The sequence below is a fragment of the Eriocheir sinensis genome, chromosome 42 (genome assembly GCF_024679095.1).
Source record: "Eriocheir sinensis breed Jianghai 21 chromosome 42, ASM2467909v1, whole genome shotgun sequence".
Classification (NCBI taxonomy): Eukaryota; Metazoa; Arthropoda; class Malacostraca; order Decapoda; family Varunidae; genus Eriocheir; species Eriocheir sinensis.
Genome location: NC_066550.1, coordinates 8,851,167 through 8,870,028, shown reverse-complemented (window position 1 = coordinate 8,870,028; position 18,862 = coordinate 8,851,167). Strand labels below are relative to the sequence as shown.

At 42.7% G+C, this 18,862-nt stretch overlaps 2 protein-coding genes and 1 long non-coding RNA gene across 6 annotated transcripts in view; 1 reads left to right on the top strand and 2 right to left on the bottom strand.

Moving 5' to 3' along the window:
• Window positions 1-5,473, bottom strand: part of LOC127009928 (endosome/lysosome-associated apoptosis and autophagy regulator family member 2-like) — a 40,253-nt gene extending 34,780 nt beyond the window's left edge. For both annotated transcript variants that reach the window (XM_050883464.1, XM_050883465.1), the window contains exon 1: window positions 4,911-5,473. In XM_050883464.1, the coding sequence (XP_050739421.1) occupies window positions 4,911-5,000 (90 nt within the window). In that variant the 5' untranslated portion in view covers window positions 5,001-5,473. The remainder of the gene's footprint in view (window positions 1-4,910) is intronic.
• Window positions 5,474-7,843: 2,370 nt separating this feature from the next.
• The window catches only part of LOC127009926 (sacsin-like), a 60,698-nt gene continuing 49,679 nt past the window's right edge, over window positions 7,844-18,862 (top strand). Inside the window, exons 1-3 of one of the 2 annotated variants that reach the window (XM_050883459.1) lie at window positions 7,844-8,529; window positions 14,240-14,277; window positions 17,074-17,180. In XM_050883459.1, coding sequence (XP_050739416.1) covers window positions 8,327-8,529; window positions 14,240-14,277; window positions 17,074-17,180 — 348 coding nt within the window. In that variant the 5' untranslated portion in view covers window positions 7,844-8,326. The remainder of the gene's footprint in view (window positions 8,530-14,239; window positions 14,278-17,073; window positions 17,181-18,862) is intronic. The other variant, XM_050883460.1, reaches the window with a different exon arrangement.
• LOC127009927 (uncharacterized) lies at window positions 14,040-16,027 on the bottom strand. 2 transcript variants are annotated; one of them, XR_007762545.1, is made up of 3 exons: window positions 15,051-16,027; window positions 14,677-14,734; window positions 14,040-14,323 (listed from the first exon to the last, which is right to left on the bottom strand). It is a non-coding gene; the product is annotated as an uncharacterized LOC127009927 (long non-coding RNA). The 2 variants fall into 2 exon arrangements; XR_007762546.1 differs by having other exon boundaries at window positions 14,040-14,734.

Here is an 18,862-nt window from a genome sequence, read left to right as displayed (position 1 = left end):
TTTACCATGAACCTAAAAAACATATATTTGCCAAGGCTTTCATAGGAGCTGTGGGCATTTCCATGAGTAGTTTTATGACCCTGATGATAGTTTGACCCTTCCTCTGTACCGTGAACCTAAAAGAACACAATTGACAAGGCTTTCGTAGGAGTTTTGAGCATTTCCAGGGGTAGTTTTATGACCCTGGTGGTAGTTTGACCCTTTTTCTGTACCATGAACCTAAAAAGAACACAATTGACAAGGCTTTCGTAGGAGGTGTGGGCATTTCCAGTAGTAGTTTTATGCCCCTGGTGGTTAGTCTGACCCTTCCTCTGTACCATGAATCTAAAAAGAACCCAATTGACAAGGCTTTCCTAGGAGCTGTGGGCATTTCCAGTAGTTTTATGACCCTGGTGGTAGTTTGACCCTTCCTTTTTTACCATGAACCTAAAAAACATATATTTGCCAAGGCTTTTGTAGGAGATGTGGGCATTTTCAGTAGTAGTTTTATGACCCTGGTGGTAGTTTGACCCTTCTTTTTTTACCATGAACCTAAAAAACATATATTTGCCAAGGCTTTCGTAGGAGCTGTGGGCATTTTCAGGAGTAGTTTTATGACCCTGGTGGTAGTTTGACCCTTCTTTTTTTACCATGAACCTAAAAAACATATATTTGCCAAGGCTTTTGTAGGAGATGTGGGCATTTTCAGGAGTATAGTTTTATGACCCTGGTGGTAGTTTGACCCTTCTTTTTTACCATGAACCTAAAAAACATATATTTGCCAAGGCTTTTGTAGGAGATGTGGGCATTTTCAGGAGTAGTTTTATGACCCTGGTGGTAGTTTGACCCTTCCTCTGTACCATAAACCTAAAAAGAACACAATTGATAAGGCTTTCGTAGGAGCTGTGGGCATTTCCATGAGTAGTTTTATGACCCTGGTGGTAGTTTGACCCTTCTTTTTTTACCATGAACCTAAAAAACATATATTTGCCAAGGCTTTCGTAGGAGCTGTGGGCATTTTCAGGAGTAGTTTTATGACCCTGGTGGTAGTTTGACCCTTCCTCTGTACCGTGAACATGAAGAAACACTCATGGGAACCCGACTGAGCCCCTCTGTGACCTTTAGAAATAGCGGATGTGAGAAGCGAAGGTGTCTCAGAATGCCGACCTTTGTATTAGTGCGCTGTGTTGGGGGTGAAGTGCGTAGTTATGAGTGTAGTGTTTTATTCCTCCTCTTCCTTTCCCAGTCTTTCCTCATCTTTTATTTTATTTCCACTGCATTTATTGCCTCCTCTCCCATGTTCCTATCTTCTTCCTTTCATCTGTTCTTGTTCCTCCTCCTCCTCCCTTTATCTTTTTCCTCCTTTTTTTGGTCATTCCTCAGTCTTTTTTTTTTTAAGTATTTATAACTGCATTTATCTTCTACCTTATCTTTCCTCATTACCAGTGAAATAAAAAGATAAGGAAAGACTAGACATGGAAAAGGAGGGACACACACACACACACACACACACACAGAACCTAGTACAGCTATTTTTCCTGTATTTCACAACTAGGTAAATACACACACACACACACACACACACACACACACACACACACTCCACCCCCTCAAAAAAGCACTCTTATACCAACTTACAAACATTTACTCTTTTCCAATGAATTAAAAAAAAGTTAAGGAAAGACTAGAAGAGGAGAAGGAGGAAATACAATAACCACAAAATTGCAGATGTCTAAGGAAGGAGAGGTGTGCATCGGTAAGGGAGGCAAGTTGATAGGATGGGATGCATAGATGAGGGTGATAAAGGGGGAAACAGAGAGAAACTAAAATAACATATGTAGAGTGTGAAAGGGTCAGCTGATGTGTGTAAATGGGAAACAAATGACAGCTGTATATGAAGGGAAGGTATGCATGGGTAAGGAAGGTAAGGATGATAAATGAGGAAGTAGAAAAGGTAAAATAACAGATATAGAGAGTGAGACTGAAGGTGATGTGAGGGAAAGGTGGATGAGAGGAAGATGAGGAATGTGTTGGGAATGTGAGTAAGGGAAGGGAAAGGAAGGGAAGGGACAGGAAAGTAAGGGAAGGGAAAGAAATTGAATGGATGGGAAGGTAAGGGAAGAGAAGGGAAAGTAAAGGAAGGGAAGGGAAGGAAAAGAAATGGAATGGATGGGAAGGGAAAGAAATGGAATGGGAAGGGAAGGGAAAGAAATGGAAGGGAAAGGAAGGGAGAGGAGGGGATGGGAAGAGAAGGGAAAGTAAAGGAATGGATGGGAAGGGAAAGAAATGGAACGGATGGGAAGGAAAGGGAATGGTAGGGAAGGGAAGGAAAGGGAAGGGAAGGGAAATAAATGGAATGGATGGGAAGGAAAGGGAATGGTAGGGAAGGGAAGGAATGGGAAGGGAAGGGAAAGGAAAGGAAAGGAAAGGAAGGGAAGGGAAGGAAAGGAAAGGAAAGGAAAGTAAGGGAAGGGAAAGGAAAGGAAAGGAAGGGAAAGTAAGGAAAGGAAGGAAAGGGAAAGGAAAGGAAAGAAAATGAAAGGAAAGGAAGGGAAAGGAAGGGAAGGCAAAGGAAAGGAAGGAAAGGAAAGGAAAGACAGAAAGGGAAAGGTGAAACAAAAGAGCAACTCTCTCTCTCTCTCTCTCTCTCTCTCTCTCTCTCTCTCTCTCTTTTTCACTCACTTCTGTCACACCTGATAAGATAACCCACACGTGTCTGAGAGAGAGAGAGAGAGAGAGAGAGAGAGAGAGAGAGAGAGAGAGAGAGAGAGCATTATCTTTCTTATCTCTACCAGTAAATGTCACGGAAATCGATAGTGATAAAATCTTTTGTGAGTTAATTGTTTTGAGATGTAAGAAGGTGCCGAGAAGTAGTATAGTAGTAGTATAGTAGTAGTAGTAGTAGTAGTAGTAGTAGTAGTAGTAGTGGTGGTAGTGGTGGTAGTAGTAGTAGTAGTAGTAGTAGTAGTAGTAGTAGTAGTAGTAGTAGTAGTAGTAATAGTAGTAGTAGTAATCTCTCTCTCTCTCTCTCTCTCTCTCTCTCTCTCTGTCAAATCAATTATCAAGAGAGAGAGAGAGAGAGAGAGAGAGAGAGAGAGAGAGAGAGAGAGAGAGAGATAGGGGTAAATCAATATGGCTCTCTCTCTCACACACACACACACACACACACACACGTGATAAACAGACAAACAGACACATACATCATACTTATAATACTTCATCCTGTACACAACTCTTCAGGATGTAGTAGTAGTAGTAGTAGTAGTAGTAGTAGTAGTGGTTGAGATATTAACTTCCTGTCTTCTAAAACTGTCACTTAAACACAGCCGGAGACGAGATAAGAGGTGATAAAACATACTCCAGTCTCTCTCTCTCTCTCTCTCTCTCTCTCTGTGACACCAATTATTAGAAGGTATTTAACTGCTAGAAATAATAGGAAATGAAAGTAGATAAACAAACAAAAACTGCAAACATAAACTGGACTTCTACTACTACTACTACTACTACTACTACTACTACTACTACTACTAGACATAACACTAGATTAATAAAACTAAACATAATAATCAAAGTTTCAAATAGCAAACCAAGACGTCATGTGCTGGTGATTGTAAAGGAAAAGGAAGACATGTTGATAGAAAGGAAAGGAAAGGTATGCATAGGTCAGGAAGGTAAAGATGATAAATGAGGAAGTAGAGAAGGTAAAACAGATATAGAGAGAATGAGAAAGGGAAGGTGATGTGAGAGCTAGTTATGTATAGGTCCAAAAATAGTTGACAGGTGATAGAAACAAAAGTAACAGATATGAACTTGCAGGTAAGACTAAAGGAGATAATTAGTTAACAAGTGATAAAACTAAATATACAGGTGATATGAAAACAGACACGTGCTTTAAATCATGGTTAAGAGATAATGAACTAAGAAGAACAGGTGAATTGAATTTTGAGGTAATTACAAGGTGCAGGTAAATGGTTAATTCAAACTTGACTTCCAAAAATAATAATAACAAACAAAAACTCCAGATTAGGTACGTAGGTATTTCAAAAGGTAAGAATTAAGACTACATAAACAAACTAAGAAACACCAGGTGAGCTTTGGCTTAATTACTATAAATGCAGGTAACTTTGACTCTAAAAAGCTAGAATAGAGTTGACAGCTGAACAAACTAAAATTACAGGTAAAATGAGAGCTCGCAGGTGTTTCAAAAGTTAATAATTGAGACTGCAAATGACAGGTGAGGTTTTGTGTTAATTAGGTGTGATCAACTGATTAATATTTACCTGAGATGCAAAAATAATGAACTGACGGTAAACTTAAAGATGAAATGTGATATAAAAGCTCTCAGGTGTTTCAAAAGGTAAGAATTGGGACTACAAATGATAAATTATGCCACAACAGGTGAATCTGAGTTTATTAAAAGGTACAGGTGTAACAGATTAATAATTGATGCAGAAATAATAAATAGGAAAGAAACTAAAATTACAGGTGATATTAAAGGTCCCAGGTGTTTAATTAGGTAAGAATTAAGAATACAAATAACAAACCAAACCCCAACAGGTAAACTGGCTTAATTACAATAAATGCAGGTAACGTTTGATGCCCAAATGTGAAAATGAAACTTACAGATGAATATACTTAGCCACAGGTAATAAATGAGAGCTTGCAAGTGTTATATTGAGTGAGGATCTTAATTATAAATGACAAATTAAGCCACAACAGGTGAGGTTTTGAGTTAATTACAATAAATCCAGGTAATGTTTGATACCATAATGTGAAAATAAAGTTGACAAATGAATATACTAAGCCACAGGTAATAAATGAGAGCTTGCAAATGTCATACTAAGTGAGGATCATAATTATAAATGACAAACTAAGCCACAACAGGTGAGGTTTTGAGTTAATTAGACATACAGGTGGGCTGATCGACTTACCGGCTGGCAGGTGCGAAGGCCATAAGTGAAGGTAGCGCCCACGGTAATTACCCAGAGGATCAGGTGCTTCCAGGTAGGTGAGAGCCCCATAGTGAGAGGAGGAGGAGGAAGAGGACGAGGAAGAGGAAGGAAGAGGAAGAGGAGATCGAGGAGGGGAAATTCACAAAAACATGGCGCCTTCCTCTTGACAACACGTAATACTCTTGTTTTTTTCCTTTTTAACAGCGGTATCTTTTTACTGTTACCAATTTCTATGTGTGTAAAGCCTTGCAGTGGTGTCTATGCGCGTGTATGTACGTCCAGAACACACACACATACAAATACGTACACACACGCACACAATATGGGAAGGCGTCTGAGAGGAACACTTAAAACACGTTCAGACACGTTCAGACACGCACACACACGCACACTCTCCACTTATGAGGGAGTGTGAGAGGGAGAGTGCGTTGGGAGAGTGCTGGGAGGCCTGGGAGAGCAATATAGAGTGTGATGGAGGCTCTCACTCACTCACTCACACTCACTATCGCCTGCGCGCGTCTCTCTCCCTCTCTCCTTCCTCACCCTCTCCCTCTCTCCCCCTCCCTCTCCCTCTCCGTTGCCAGATTATCGTACTCGTACCATCACATATCCCGGCTTCTCTCCCTTCAAGTATCACCGGAAAACAAGAATAATTAACCATTTCAACGATAAAAACATAAAAGAAGCCAGCTATTGGGGCACAGGAGACAGCTTTTGGGGTGGAAATCGGGAAATATGAGAAACTGAGTACGACAATCTGGCAACGTTGCTGAGTCGCCCGGCCTCTCCTCTCTCTGTGCAATCAATAAGTGGAGTCTGAAAGTTGGCTGCATGTTACGTCTTATTATCAGTTAGGTTTTATTGCTTTGACGTGGAAACTATTTATTATTACTGTTTATCATATTTCTTAACTCTTCTTTCTCTAATTAATAAGTCTGCTACAGTAGCTGAAATAAGTTGGGTGCATGTTACGTCAATCATTAGTTAGTTTTTATTGCTTTGGCGTGAAAATTTATGTTATTACTGGCTATCATATTTCTTAAGTCCCCCTCCTTCTATATTTCTCTCCTTCGATCCTCTTCTTTCTCTAATCTATATAATCTGGAGTTTGAAAGTTGGGTGCATATAACGGCATGCATGTTTCCTTTTATTTTCATGGTATTGACGTGGAAACTTTTATTATCAATGTTAATCAAATTGTTAAGTCCCCCCTTTAGCTCTCTCTCTCTCTCTCTCTCTCTCTCTCTCTCTCTCTCTCTCTCATACCGCGTCTCCTGTTGTCACAATAGATGTAATTCATATTTTTTGTTTTTTTTCCCCTAGTTTTGTGTCCTCCGTGAGTCGTGATCTCTTCATTTCCTTTTTCCTCTCATCATATTCTTCATCTTAGTATTTTTTTATTCTGTTTCTAAGTTGCTTTATTCCTTCTCGTATTTTCTGTTCTCGTTTCTGTGTCTCACATTTTCCATTTTATCACATTTTTTCTTCATTTCCTGTTTTTTTTTCTTCTTTTATTATTATTTCCTATTATCATCATCTCACTTATCACGTTTTTTTCTTGATTTAATGTTTTTTTTTTTTTTTTTGTATTTCGTTGGTTTATTATCATTATTTTCTACTATTATATTCTTACTTTTCGTTGTTCTATCTTCCATATCCCATCTTTAATTCAAGCATTAATTCTTCATTTCCCTTTTTTTCTATTACAATCACCAATCATAATTAGTTACATCCAATATTGTTTAGTAAATGTAAAAAGAAAAAAGAAAAAAGAAAACAACTGCAAGTCATCTTTCCACCGTGTTTCTTTTCCTTGCTTGGTGTGTCTCGCGGCGCCCAGGGTGAGTGTGCGGGGATGGGGTGGGGGGTGGGGGGAGGAGGGCCTGGGCATGAGGGACACTCGCCCTTTGGAAATACTGTCTGCGCTTAGTCTCCACTCTGCCTTGACTCAGCACTTCCTGCCCGGCGGCCTCTGTCTCTCTTGTCCCAACAAGTAGAGTTGCACCATGCTGAGCTAACATTGCATCATGCTACAATTTCATCACATTACACATACAATCATTCACATACAGCACATTCGTAACAATATATATATATACACACACACACACACACACACACACACACTCATCGTAGAATGGTTGGATGGTAGTTGTAGTTGTAACTGCATGTAAATGGTAGTCGGAGTAGCTGTATATAGCTAGTGGTGTAGTAGTGTCGAAGCAGTTTAGTAATAGCTACTCTCTCCCGGTTCATGATCGACATTTCTTTCTTTCTCTTCAATACAAGCACGAAACCATGGATCTGTATATCAAAGGAACGAAACACACACACACACACACACACATTCCATGTCAATTATCATTAAACGTGTTTTTTCTCATGAGTAGTTGCGAGATACATCTTTCTTCGCTTTGCATGTGCTATTTAGTTAAGTGATAGTCCCCCACCATTGTATCTTTTTAGTTTCCTGGTGCTACTTACACATGTATCCTTAGTTGTATAATCACACTCTGTACTGCCTGGGGGTTGGGATGGCATGCTCCTCCCTTCTCCTTTGTTGTTTTACTTGCAACTATAAACTATCAATCAATCATCTCATTGTTTAACAGTTTTATATGTCTATCCGAACTACATTATTAATATATTATCTTCCACTTTGCTTAGAACATGAATCTACTACTTTATGCATTCATGTAGCATACTTATTTAAAGGCGTTTTCAGCTCTACTCTTTCTCTTGTCGGCCTTCTGTCGGTAATCAATATAATGAGAGAGAGAGAGAGAGAGAGAGAGAGAGAGAGAGAGTTTTCACCATACGTGTTTTCAACTGAACACTAACATCGCATGCACCGCCATGCAGGGAGGGGACACGGTCACACGGATCATAGTGGATGGGAGAGGGAGGGAGAGGACTCAGTACAGGACAGGGACGCGTATCGGCGGGGCAGGTGCCGGGGGCGGCTGTGCACGGCATTCGGCGCGGGCGGCGTGACGGTCACAGCTGACGAATAATTGTATCTGATATAGTTCACATTCTGACGAGCTAGGCCTACAATTTCAATTTCTTAGAACACACCCATCAGACTGGGTAGCCCAATACTGCTGGCCAGTGCCACTGCAGGGTGGTGTCTGGCGCTTAGCCGGGAGGTGCACAAAATGTGTGGCCTTGACGTTATCGCTCATTGGTTCTCCCTGCAGTGACTCACTTTCCTGTCTGCTGGGCTGTCGGCGTTTTGTTGTGGGGCTACTCGTCCGTTTGACAAGTGAGCGCACTCCAAGCGAACGGACAACTCAGTCAATATTTTTGTGTTTAGTAGCGTTCATGTAAGCTACTATCTGGCTCTGATGCTACTTAAGTTGTGAAACCGGTCACGGGTGCTGGACAAAAGGGCAATGAGTTCCGACGAGGAGCCACCAGGGTCCGGTGAGCGCCCACCGCGCCGCAAGAACAGAAAGGCAAGGAGTTCCGACGAGGAGTCAGGTGATCAGCGCCCGCCGCCCCGTAAGAAGACCAAGAAGGGGGCTGTTGATCACCCCCCGCCGCGCCGCAAGAAGGGCAGGAAGGAGCGGGGAGGAAAGGAGTCAAGCTCTAGCAAGTAAGTACTCGCCTACTCGGCACTCTGTCAACCTTTCCATTGGTTTCTTTATTCATTACAGAACTATTGGACCAATATCCTCTTAGCACGGTTCTAAACCTGGGGTAATTAACCTCAAATGGGGTAATTTTCTCTTGTGGGGTAATGGGGAACAGTGGGCAACCAAGAAAAAAATAAGTAAAATCATACCCATTGTGTTAGGCTCACTAAATCACACAATATTACTTCTTCATCTTTCTCACCTTGGGGGCTCCCGTGGTCCCGTGGTAGAGTCTCGGCCTTGCGCTTCGGCGTGGTGCGTATGGGTTCGCGACCTACCAGTTACCATGGGGGTGGAAAGGTGGGCTCTTTCCGGCACCCTCAGCCCCGTTGTTAGGTCTCCTCCTTGAAAGAATTGGGCATCTCTCTACCGGCCGTCTGGGGGGTTGCGCGGCATGCTCCGCCTTCCTTCATTGGGGTATATCCCCAACGAAATACCAAAAAAAAAATCTTTCCCACCTCTCCTTGTTTCTGACGAAAAACTGCACTGAACGATTCTGGGCTTTTTTTATTTTTTTATATATATATATATTTTTTTTACGTCTTGGCCGGTAGGCTTCTTCCCGGTGAATCCTGATGGTCGGTCCAAGGCTTCTTCCCGGTGGGGCCTGATGGTCGGCCCAGCCCGTTCTGGCGCAGGCGAGTGTTTTTATAGTGGCGCCATCTTGCATTGGCTCATGCTGCCCTCCCGGAGCGCATCTTTAATCCTAGAATCTAGAGTCTGTGTTGATAGGCGGCGGCTGAAAAATCCCAGCTTGGTGGCACCGGTCGGGGATTGAACTCGCGTCCTCCTGAACGCGGGGCCGTCTCGCTATCCGTTCAGCCACCGCCTCCCCAAATTACTGACACTTATCTTCCCTCTGACTCCATGTTCCATGCCTGTTATTAAAATTCTTAAAAATAATGTTTTTATACCCACTCTTGCCTTGGCCTCCATCCTCAGAAGACTCGTGTCTAATGGAGTGCCTCCTATTGTCCTTAAAATCTGTGCTTCCATAGTGACACCCTGCCTGGTTAAACTTTTTGGTCTCTGCCTTTCAACATCCACCTTTCCTTCCTGTTGGAAGTACGCCGACATACACCTTGTGCTTAATTAATAAGGATGACCGTTCCAATCCCACAAACTACCATTCCATAGCACTACTTTCTTGTCTATCTAAAGCTCTCGAATCAGTCCTTAGCCATAAGATTCTTAAGCATCTATCAACTTTGACCTTATATCTGATCACCATATGGGTTCCGCAAGGGGCGTTCTACTGGTGATCTTCTTGCCTTCCTAACTGACGCATGGTCATCCTCTCTTAGCCGTTTCGGTGAAACTTTGCTGTTACCTTAGACATTTCGAAAGCTTTTGACAGAGTTTGGCACAATTCTTTGCTTTCTAAACTACCTTCCTACGGATTTTATACCTCTCTTTGTAATCTTTTCTCCAGTTTCCTTTCCGGCCGTTCTGTCTCAGCTGTGGTAGACGGTCACTGTTCGTCCCTAAACCAGTGGTTCTCAACTTGGGGGCCATGGGGAGCTGTTAGAAATTTTACATTTCTAAATAATTGTTATGCCGGACGTGTTACTTGGGTTCCGTGTCGCCGTCACAAGACTCCGTGGGAGGGAGATATGTAAACACTTTGCACAGCTTCTGTAGTTTAATATTCTTCCTTAGTAGTACACTTCACTCTGACTCTTCACTGACCACTAGCTTACTATGACTGGGCTCGCTCTCTCGCCCTCTTCTCCTATATATATATATATATATATATATATATATATATATATATATATATATATATATATATATATATATATATATATATATATATATATATATATATATATATATATATATATATATCTATATCTATATCTATATATATATATATATATATATATATATATATATATATATATATATATATATATATATATATATATATATATATATATATATCCAGAACAGTACAGTCTAGATTGTTACAGTATATTTTAGATCATACAAGAACATGTAGCAAAAATATATGCGAGTTGGCAACACTTCCCGCCTGACGTCGGCGCGGACGGCTCGCCTTGCTCCCCGCCCCCCTGTTCGCTTCTCCCGGAGCCTTCTAGAGGCCTATGGTCGCCGGGGGAAGCTTCGAGCACAACATAATGTTAGGAATCTGAATAAAAAAAATCACTCCTGGGAGATTTTTATTTTAATTGATTACAGCGACATTAAAAAGTAAGTTAAATAATATGGTGAACTTTTTTGCTATTTAAAATTTATTATTTAAGATTTTACACGTTCAGTCCCTGTCTGTGTGATGTGACGTGTTCAGTACATGTCCATGTGCCGTCGCTCTGCAAGTAGTGATAATGACGGGAGACACATTTTTCTTTTACCTTTTTTTTGGCGGGGTGGGGTTTAGGAGAAAAATGAGGGGGGGGACCACAAGGATGTTGAGAATTCATGAAAGGGGGAATGGAGCGAAAAAGGTTGAGAACCACTCCCCTAAAGCTATCAACAGTGGTGTCCCACAGGGCTCTGTCCAGTCTCCCACTCTGTTATTCATCAATGATCTTTCTACAACAAACTGTCATATCCACTCGTGCGCTGATGACTCTTCTCAGCATTATTCGACAGAAGGCCCTCCCGTCAGGAGTTACAAGACTTGCCTGGAGGCTGCAGAACGCTTAACCTCAGACCTTGCCATCATTTCTGCCTGGGGCAGGAGGAATTTGATGTCCTTCAGCGCCTCAAAAACTGTTATTTCACCTTTCAGCTCGACACAATCTACCTAACACTTATCCACTATTCTTCGACAACACTCAGCTGTCACCTTCTTCTACACAAATCTACAGTAAACATCCTCGGTCTATCCTTAACTCAAACTCTTAACTGGACACTTCACATCTCTCCTACAACAGCTTTCTCGAGGTTGGGCGTTATGTGTTGTCTCCGCCAGTTCTTTTCCCCCTCCCAGATACCGTCCATATACAAGGGCCTTGTCCGCCCTCGTATGAAGTATACAGCCAGTGACATCTCAAGTAATGGACGGCGGACTTTTGATTTTGCGGCTCCCTTGTCATTAAGCCGCGAATTTTGGAAAATCAACCGCTTTGGTGCGAATCGCCATAACTGCCTTATTTCTGGGGCTACAGAAATGTTTTTGGTATCAATCGACGGCAAAATGAAAGGGCTATATTTTATAATGAGTGACCGGGCTCAAACACCGACTCGAAAGGGTATAAAATCGAATAAATTCGCAAGAAACGACTGAAAAATTTTTTTTGAGTTCCCAACATTGAAACCCACTCTTTTTGGGGGAATTTCAAAAAACTTATTTAACAAATAATTTAGCCCTTCCAATGTGCTTTCCAATATGAATTTCTTGAAATATCATCTTGATGTTTGCCTTTGAATAATCAGTATCATACGGACATCAAACCATGCATGTCATGACGACACTGGAGAACTCCTTCACTATGGCCTAGTCAGACCCTTAACCAGCATCTCCCTTTCTTTCATCTATTTCGCTGGTAGAGTTTTGGAACAGCCCTCCTTTGTATTTCCTCCTGCCTACTACTTGAACTTTTCTTGTTATCGTGAAAAGACCCGCGCAAAATCCAAATTGATGCTGTTGTAGACACAAAGGCGGTCTTGTGTGTGGGTGCTTTGGGTATACTTCTACGAGATCCTGACCATACCTAGAGCACAAAAACACATCAAGTGTATCAGCATCAATTTTAAAAAATATATTGTTTGCTACTGGACAAGGTACGCTCGTGTTGTCCTTTCTTTGTCAAACTTCATTAAACTCATTGATGTTTCTGGATTGAACAGTATGTTTGTCTATAAACTGTTTCACTGGTCGATGCATCTATTGGGGAAGCTGTATTTCTTTACATAATGTGTGTGTGTGTGTGTGTTTTCATTTGAAATGCCGAGATTTAATTTTCTCTTTTTCTCTCGGCCCCACACTTCCTCTGCGTATATCGGAACACGATAAACTAATCAAGACAAGGAGAGGGTATTCGCCGGCTGCCTGGGATTGAACCCGCGACCAGCGTGACGGGAGAGCCACTCCTTACCGAGTCGGCCAAAGAGGCACCCCACTCGCCAAGTGGGTTATGGGAGGCTCCCATAGCTGGGCACGATAACATAAAACCTTATTCCCGATAACCGATAACTGATAATGAAAAACCTTAACGGCGATAACCGATATTCGTTAACTAGAGACACAAATATAGGCGATAACCGATAACCGATACCCGATATAAATCCACAATTCCGATACTAGCTAGCGATAAGTCCGATAGGCGAAAACGATACTATATTGATATTTCAGATAGAACAACATTGATGAATTCAAATTTCCATTATCTGTATTTTAGGAAACTTACAAAACCTTAAAACCACACGTTAACACGTACCTATGGACGGTAATACTAGAAATGCCTGAACCGGTGTTGTGTTATTTGGCGTCCCCACCGTCAAAAATTGTTTACAAACACTGGTCTCTCGTGAATGGTGCATGCTTAGACCAGCAAGCGTAGACCTGTACAGTCTCACAAAGCTTTTAAACCGTAATTAAGAGTTGCTGGAAGGCTGAATCAGACATATAGTACCACTACCACCATCCTCGCTGTTTCTAGAACGACACTCTGTATGAGTTGTATTTATATGTACAGAGTGCACGTCGTTCTAGAAACGGCGAGGATGGTGGTACTGTATGTTTGATTCAGCTTTCCAGCAACTCTTAATGTGTTAAAAAAGCATTGTGAGACTGTACAGGTCTACACTTTATGGTCTGAGCATGCGCAGTTCACGAGAGACCAGTGTTTATAAACAAAAGCGCCAGCTTTTGGCGATGGGACACCAAATAACACAACACCGGGTGCCTTCAGTATCATGGCATGGTCACAAACGAATATGGAATATCAAATTTGAAGCAGTGGACAATAATTTTTGGGGCAAAGTTAAATGATTTTCCTCTGATATACTGATTTTTGAGTAGCATAAAAAAATAACCTAATGTTTTAATTTTCATGATCTAAGTATGAAATCTCATCACCGAAGACATTTCATACCCCGAAGTTTTTTCATACAACACCGGGCCACGCATGCGCAGTAAGGAGACAGTTTTTTTTTTCTGAGAGGCGGAAAAAAGTAGCGATTATCGCTAGTTTGGTTACAAAAGTAACGAAGATACCGATATATATTTAAATAAGTAACGGATGGCCGATAACCCGATTTTGTTATCAGCGATAAAGTATCGCGATAACTTATCGCGATAACGCCCAGCTATGGAGGCTCCCTTATCAGGCCTAGTCTTTGATCTTGCTTTCGGCCACCTCTTTAGTTTCTTTTTAGGAGCAGCGAGCTTTTTTTTATTAGTTTTCTTTTTTTGTGTGCCCTTGAGCTGCCTCCTTTGTTGAAAAAAAAAAAAAACTTATTACAGGTATCCTTTTAGAAATACACCCAAACAAAGTCCTCAGTTATTTATTAATTTATTATTATATGTAAATTAGCTAATTTAGAGTAAAAATGTACTTGAAACGAGATAGGGAAGGGTTTATTGAAATAAATCTGGACCGACATCATATTAAAAGGGCAGGAGGTTTTATAATTAGAGAAGGCAGGAGTTTGTCTTTCCACCGACGGTACAGGGAACGTAACGGCACCCTTTTCTTGCAGGTTACCTTCGGGTGCGGTACCGCCTTCGGCCAGCGCGGGTGAGTGTGTCTTCGGCGTGTGGTGGCGAGGGCAGCCGGCCTGTGCCTGGGTGTTGGGCCCAGGGAAGTCAATGAGACAGGACCAGCAGAGACACTTATTGGGTTTATGCTGTGACAATATATAAAAGTGGGTGTTTACAGCGGCAAGATGGACCATTCCACCTCAGCGTTTAAATGCCTTAGAAAACATCTGATCAGTGGCTAGGAGGCCTTAGCTTAGATGAGGGAAAGAAACTACATTAGAAGATGGCTTTGGGTTTAAGGCTGGGATAGTCAAGGGTCATGTGGAAAATATGTAGCCACTTATTGGGGTAAACCCTCTGAAATCCCCTCACCTTCGTAGGTGCGGCTCACAGTTAAATGCTGGGTTTATAAAAAGGTGTTCAGGTTTCTACTCACATAAAAGGGAGAAGGATTCCAGTTATTTGAATGTTGTCCTCGTACACTAAACAAACCACTGAAAAGGGCGAAACGTAATGATTTAGTGTATTGTTGTGAAAGTTAATTTATTTAGCATGACAACCTCAGGTGATTCTGAACTATTAATATAATTTACCTGAGGTTTGTTGTTCTCATGCTCCGTAACGACACCGCTTGTTCGTGGTGCCGAACACGTTACTGCCCTTCTGTCGCGTGGACGTTATGACGCACCACACGCACAGTACTGCTTCATACGCAACGTCTTCGATTCTCTCGAGTCGTGCGTATTTCTTTCCCCTCCTAACACCTCACCTATTTGGCCAAATTAGGATTAATATTAGAAATGTACTTACCTGTAACCATCAGGGTGTTAATGACAGGCAGCAGTATTGTTGATCGACGAATCCTAGTTGCTAGTAGTATAGTAGTCCGGGCGTCGTGTCTGCCCGCCGTATCTGGTAAGGCTGGTGATGCGGGAGCAGTATTGTAGTTTGACGTATCCCGGCAGTAAGTAGTAGAAATCCAGGGCGTCGACTGCTTGCCGTGTCTTAGGAAATATCGAGCCCGACGGTGGAGCACAACCAGCGCCGACCCGTCTTCTTTCGATAGCTATAAGCTGCTGCCGCTGACAGGCTCGCTTCCTCTCTCGCTGCCTTCCCTCGCACTCTGAAGCGCTATTCGAAGCAGCTCTTTGAAGCATCGTTTTATTTAAGTTAGTTTGCTGGTTAACTTATTTTTTTTATTTTTGTTAGCTGTGTAATCTAGTCCTCTCCTCGCAAGTATGTAGGAGTAGCATTTTTCTGATAATTACTCCCCCCCTTTTTTTGTGGTTTTATTTTTATTATTCCCTGTCAAATAAATTTTTTGACATCTCATAAACATAAGTATAGACTTCAGTTACAGACTGTCGATGCTCAATTTGTGTATGTAGCCTACTTGGAAAAGATTAATTGTTATTGGTTTAGTCCTAGGGCTTAAAGGGAAGAAAATAAGCAAAAAAAAAAAAAAATAAACAGACTTATTTGGTTGATGCTGAGGTGTTTGAGGGGAAGGTTAAACGAGGTGCTTGTGTCAGGGGAGTAGAGTCAGTCAATCAGCAGGAGTCGAGGAGTCGGTTACTTCGGGCTGGAGTTGGAGTCTCCCTCTTCTCTTCACATTTGTCTCATCTCTGCCTCTCCTCTACTCACCCCTACCTTCCTTTCCTCTTCACCCTTGTCTCTGCTCTTCTTTTTATTTCTTGACCCTTATCTCAGCTCTTCCTCTTCTCACCCGTATCTGATCTGTACGATATGTTGGGCTGCCGCCGGGATTGGCCGGCAGCACCGCTGTGTAGGGCCAGGGTTCCCAGTGACGGTACAAAAGTACCATTTTGATACTTTTTGTCGGTAGCGGTACATTTTTACATTTAAGCTAAAGTGGTACGAAATTATCATTGAGGAAAAATTTGATACTTTTTTACCAATTTAGTAAGAAAAAGGATACATTTTCGTCTCACCGATGCATCCAGGGAAATGTGAAAAATGAAATGTGATAATGACCAAAAGTAGGAAATCAATAATATTTTACTTATTGTTTTAATTGCTTAAAGAGGAGATACGGTATTTTAAGCTCAAGTAACTGACTACTCTTTTTTTTTCTTGTTAGGGAGCAGTGATTAGCGGGGTTTTTTTGTTTGTTATTTTTGAGCTGCTCTCTCGGTTTATTAAAAAAAATAAAACAGTTTTATTTAGGAAGGAGCTGGATAGCATTGTGAAATGGTAGATAATATTGGGGCACTTTCATATATCATTGTCATCATGATGGACAACATTCACTATACATTGAATTATACATAGAATGCCATAAGATCGTTAATTTATCAAAAGCATAGATATTATTTTGTAAGATAGTAATAAATTGTATATCTATACCAAATGTATTGTTTTTCCACATACAGATTAGAATTCTACATTGTCTGTGTTATCTTAATTATAAGTTTTAATCTCTCTCTCTCTCTCTCTCTCTCTCTCTCTCTCTCTGTTATCATACAAGTCATCATGCTGCAATAGACACTGCAGACTGTGTACACCCTACATCACTGCCAGACGTAAGAGTAAGAGTTAAAAAAATAATATTTAAGTAATATCTTCACTAAAATATAAATTACCTAAAATTACCGGTTGATACTTTTTTTGATACTTTTTTTCAGCCATGTGGTACATTTTTACATTTTGATCATTTTTTATGGTACGTTTTAGTTTTTTCCACTGGGAACACTGTGTAGGGCACTGGGCAGTCTGTTACCAGCCGCATTAAAGAACTCAACGTACGCTCAGCCCGTGTCTCACTTGTTCCCTCGTACATGATCCCTTCCTCTTCTCCTCCCCCCTCCCGTAGGTGGCCCCGGAGACCCCTTCAGCTACAGCACCTTTGAGAGGCCGACGGTGGTTGGTCAGCTGCACAACATTCTGTCGCAGTACCCAGACAACGGCCAGATCATCAAGGTAGAGTGCCTAATCACACTTTTTTATTTTTTTATTTTTTTTTTACATTTCAGCCTATAGGGCTGGTAGGCTTTCTCCAGGGGCCTGGTGGTCAGCCCAAGCCCGTCATGGCGCAGGCAATTTTTAATAGTGGCGCCAGTTATGTTTGGCTCATGCTGCCCCCCAGAACTAATTTTTGATTCACTTGGACGGTCTCTTCCAGAGTCAGGGTTGATGGGTGGTCTTCTGGACAGCATGTGGGTAGTCTTACAGCCGTATTATCAGTCAATCTCTTCCCCCTTCCAGGGAGGAAAGCAGGCTTGGTAGACCAAACGGTATTATCAGTGACGAGGAGTGTCTTTGATGCAGCGCGCGAAGCGGGGAACGGGAAAGAAATGAAATAGGTGATCTGTGGAAGGGACCGAGCCGTGGCAGCAGCACGGTCAGCCTTCTCGTTCCCTCTCAGACCAACGTGGCTTGGCAACCAGTCCAGGATGATGTTCTTGCCCAGTGAGACAAGGGTGTTGGCTTCATGGAGGATGGTGGTTATGAGCCGAATGTTGTCTCTGACGCTCTTCGCCTGCAGGACCTTGAGGGCTGACAGCGAGTCGGAGTGGATGATGGTGGTGTTCATGTTGACAGTGGCGTGACGCAGGGCACAGAGGATGGCTGCCAGTTCTGCCTGCAGGATGGAGACTTGCGGTGGCAGGCGCCACAGTTCTGTCTGGGTTCCGCACACGAAGGCAGCCCCCACAGACCCATCGGCGCCCAGCGAGCCATCGGTGTAGTAGTGGCTGGCAGTCCTGTCGTCCATGGAAGCCACGCGCTGCAAAGCCTCTTGGCGGAGGGTGATGGGGTGAGAGGCCCTAGGAGCTGAGGTGGTAGGGAGGCTCATCTGGAATGGACCAGGAACCCAGGGCGGAGGGGAGTGGTAGCCAGGGTGTGGCAGGTCTGAGCCACTGCAGACAAGCCTCTCCACTTCCAAGTGACGGACTGCGTCGGCGGCATCATGTATCCAGTCCCCGTCTGGAGTGGCTTGTGGTGGTCTCTGGAAGGCATGAAGCAGCTGTGTGGAGACTGTGCCGTGTGGTTGCTGCTTCATGAACTTCCCAACTACAGTGGATGTTCGGGCCAGGATGCGGTGGTGGAGTGATGGGAAGCCACTTTCCAGGCGAAGGTTGGTCAGGCGGGTCCATGGCGGGGCTCCTAGGATGACCCCGAGAGCGTCATTTTGTGCCACCTCTAACTTCTTTGTGAGTGCAGGGGAGAGCGAACACAGGCAAGGAGCGCAGTAGTCTATGATAGACCGTATGGCGTGTGTGTAAAAGGCGCGTAAGACACGATAGGATGCCCCCGTGTTTTGTTTGGACAGAGCTCTCAGGATGTTGGTGCGAGTTGCTACGCGCTCTCTTAGATAGCGTACCGGAGTGCCGAACCGAAGGTGACTGTCCAGCCAGACACCCAGGTACTGCCGTACTGGTGGGTGGTAGTGTAGGCGAGGTCCTGGTTTGCTATTTGGAAGGGCCGTTCAGGGGAAGGCATGCCAACTGCCATGAACTTGGACTTTTCAAAGTTGATCTTGAGCCCTAGTTCTGTGCACTTCCTGTTGAGCTGGTTGAGGGCGTGTGGAACTTGATGGAGACAGGTTCGGTGGTTCAGGACTAGGGCAAGGTCGTCAGCATAGCAGAGGAGCTTAGCCCCCT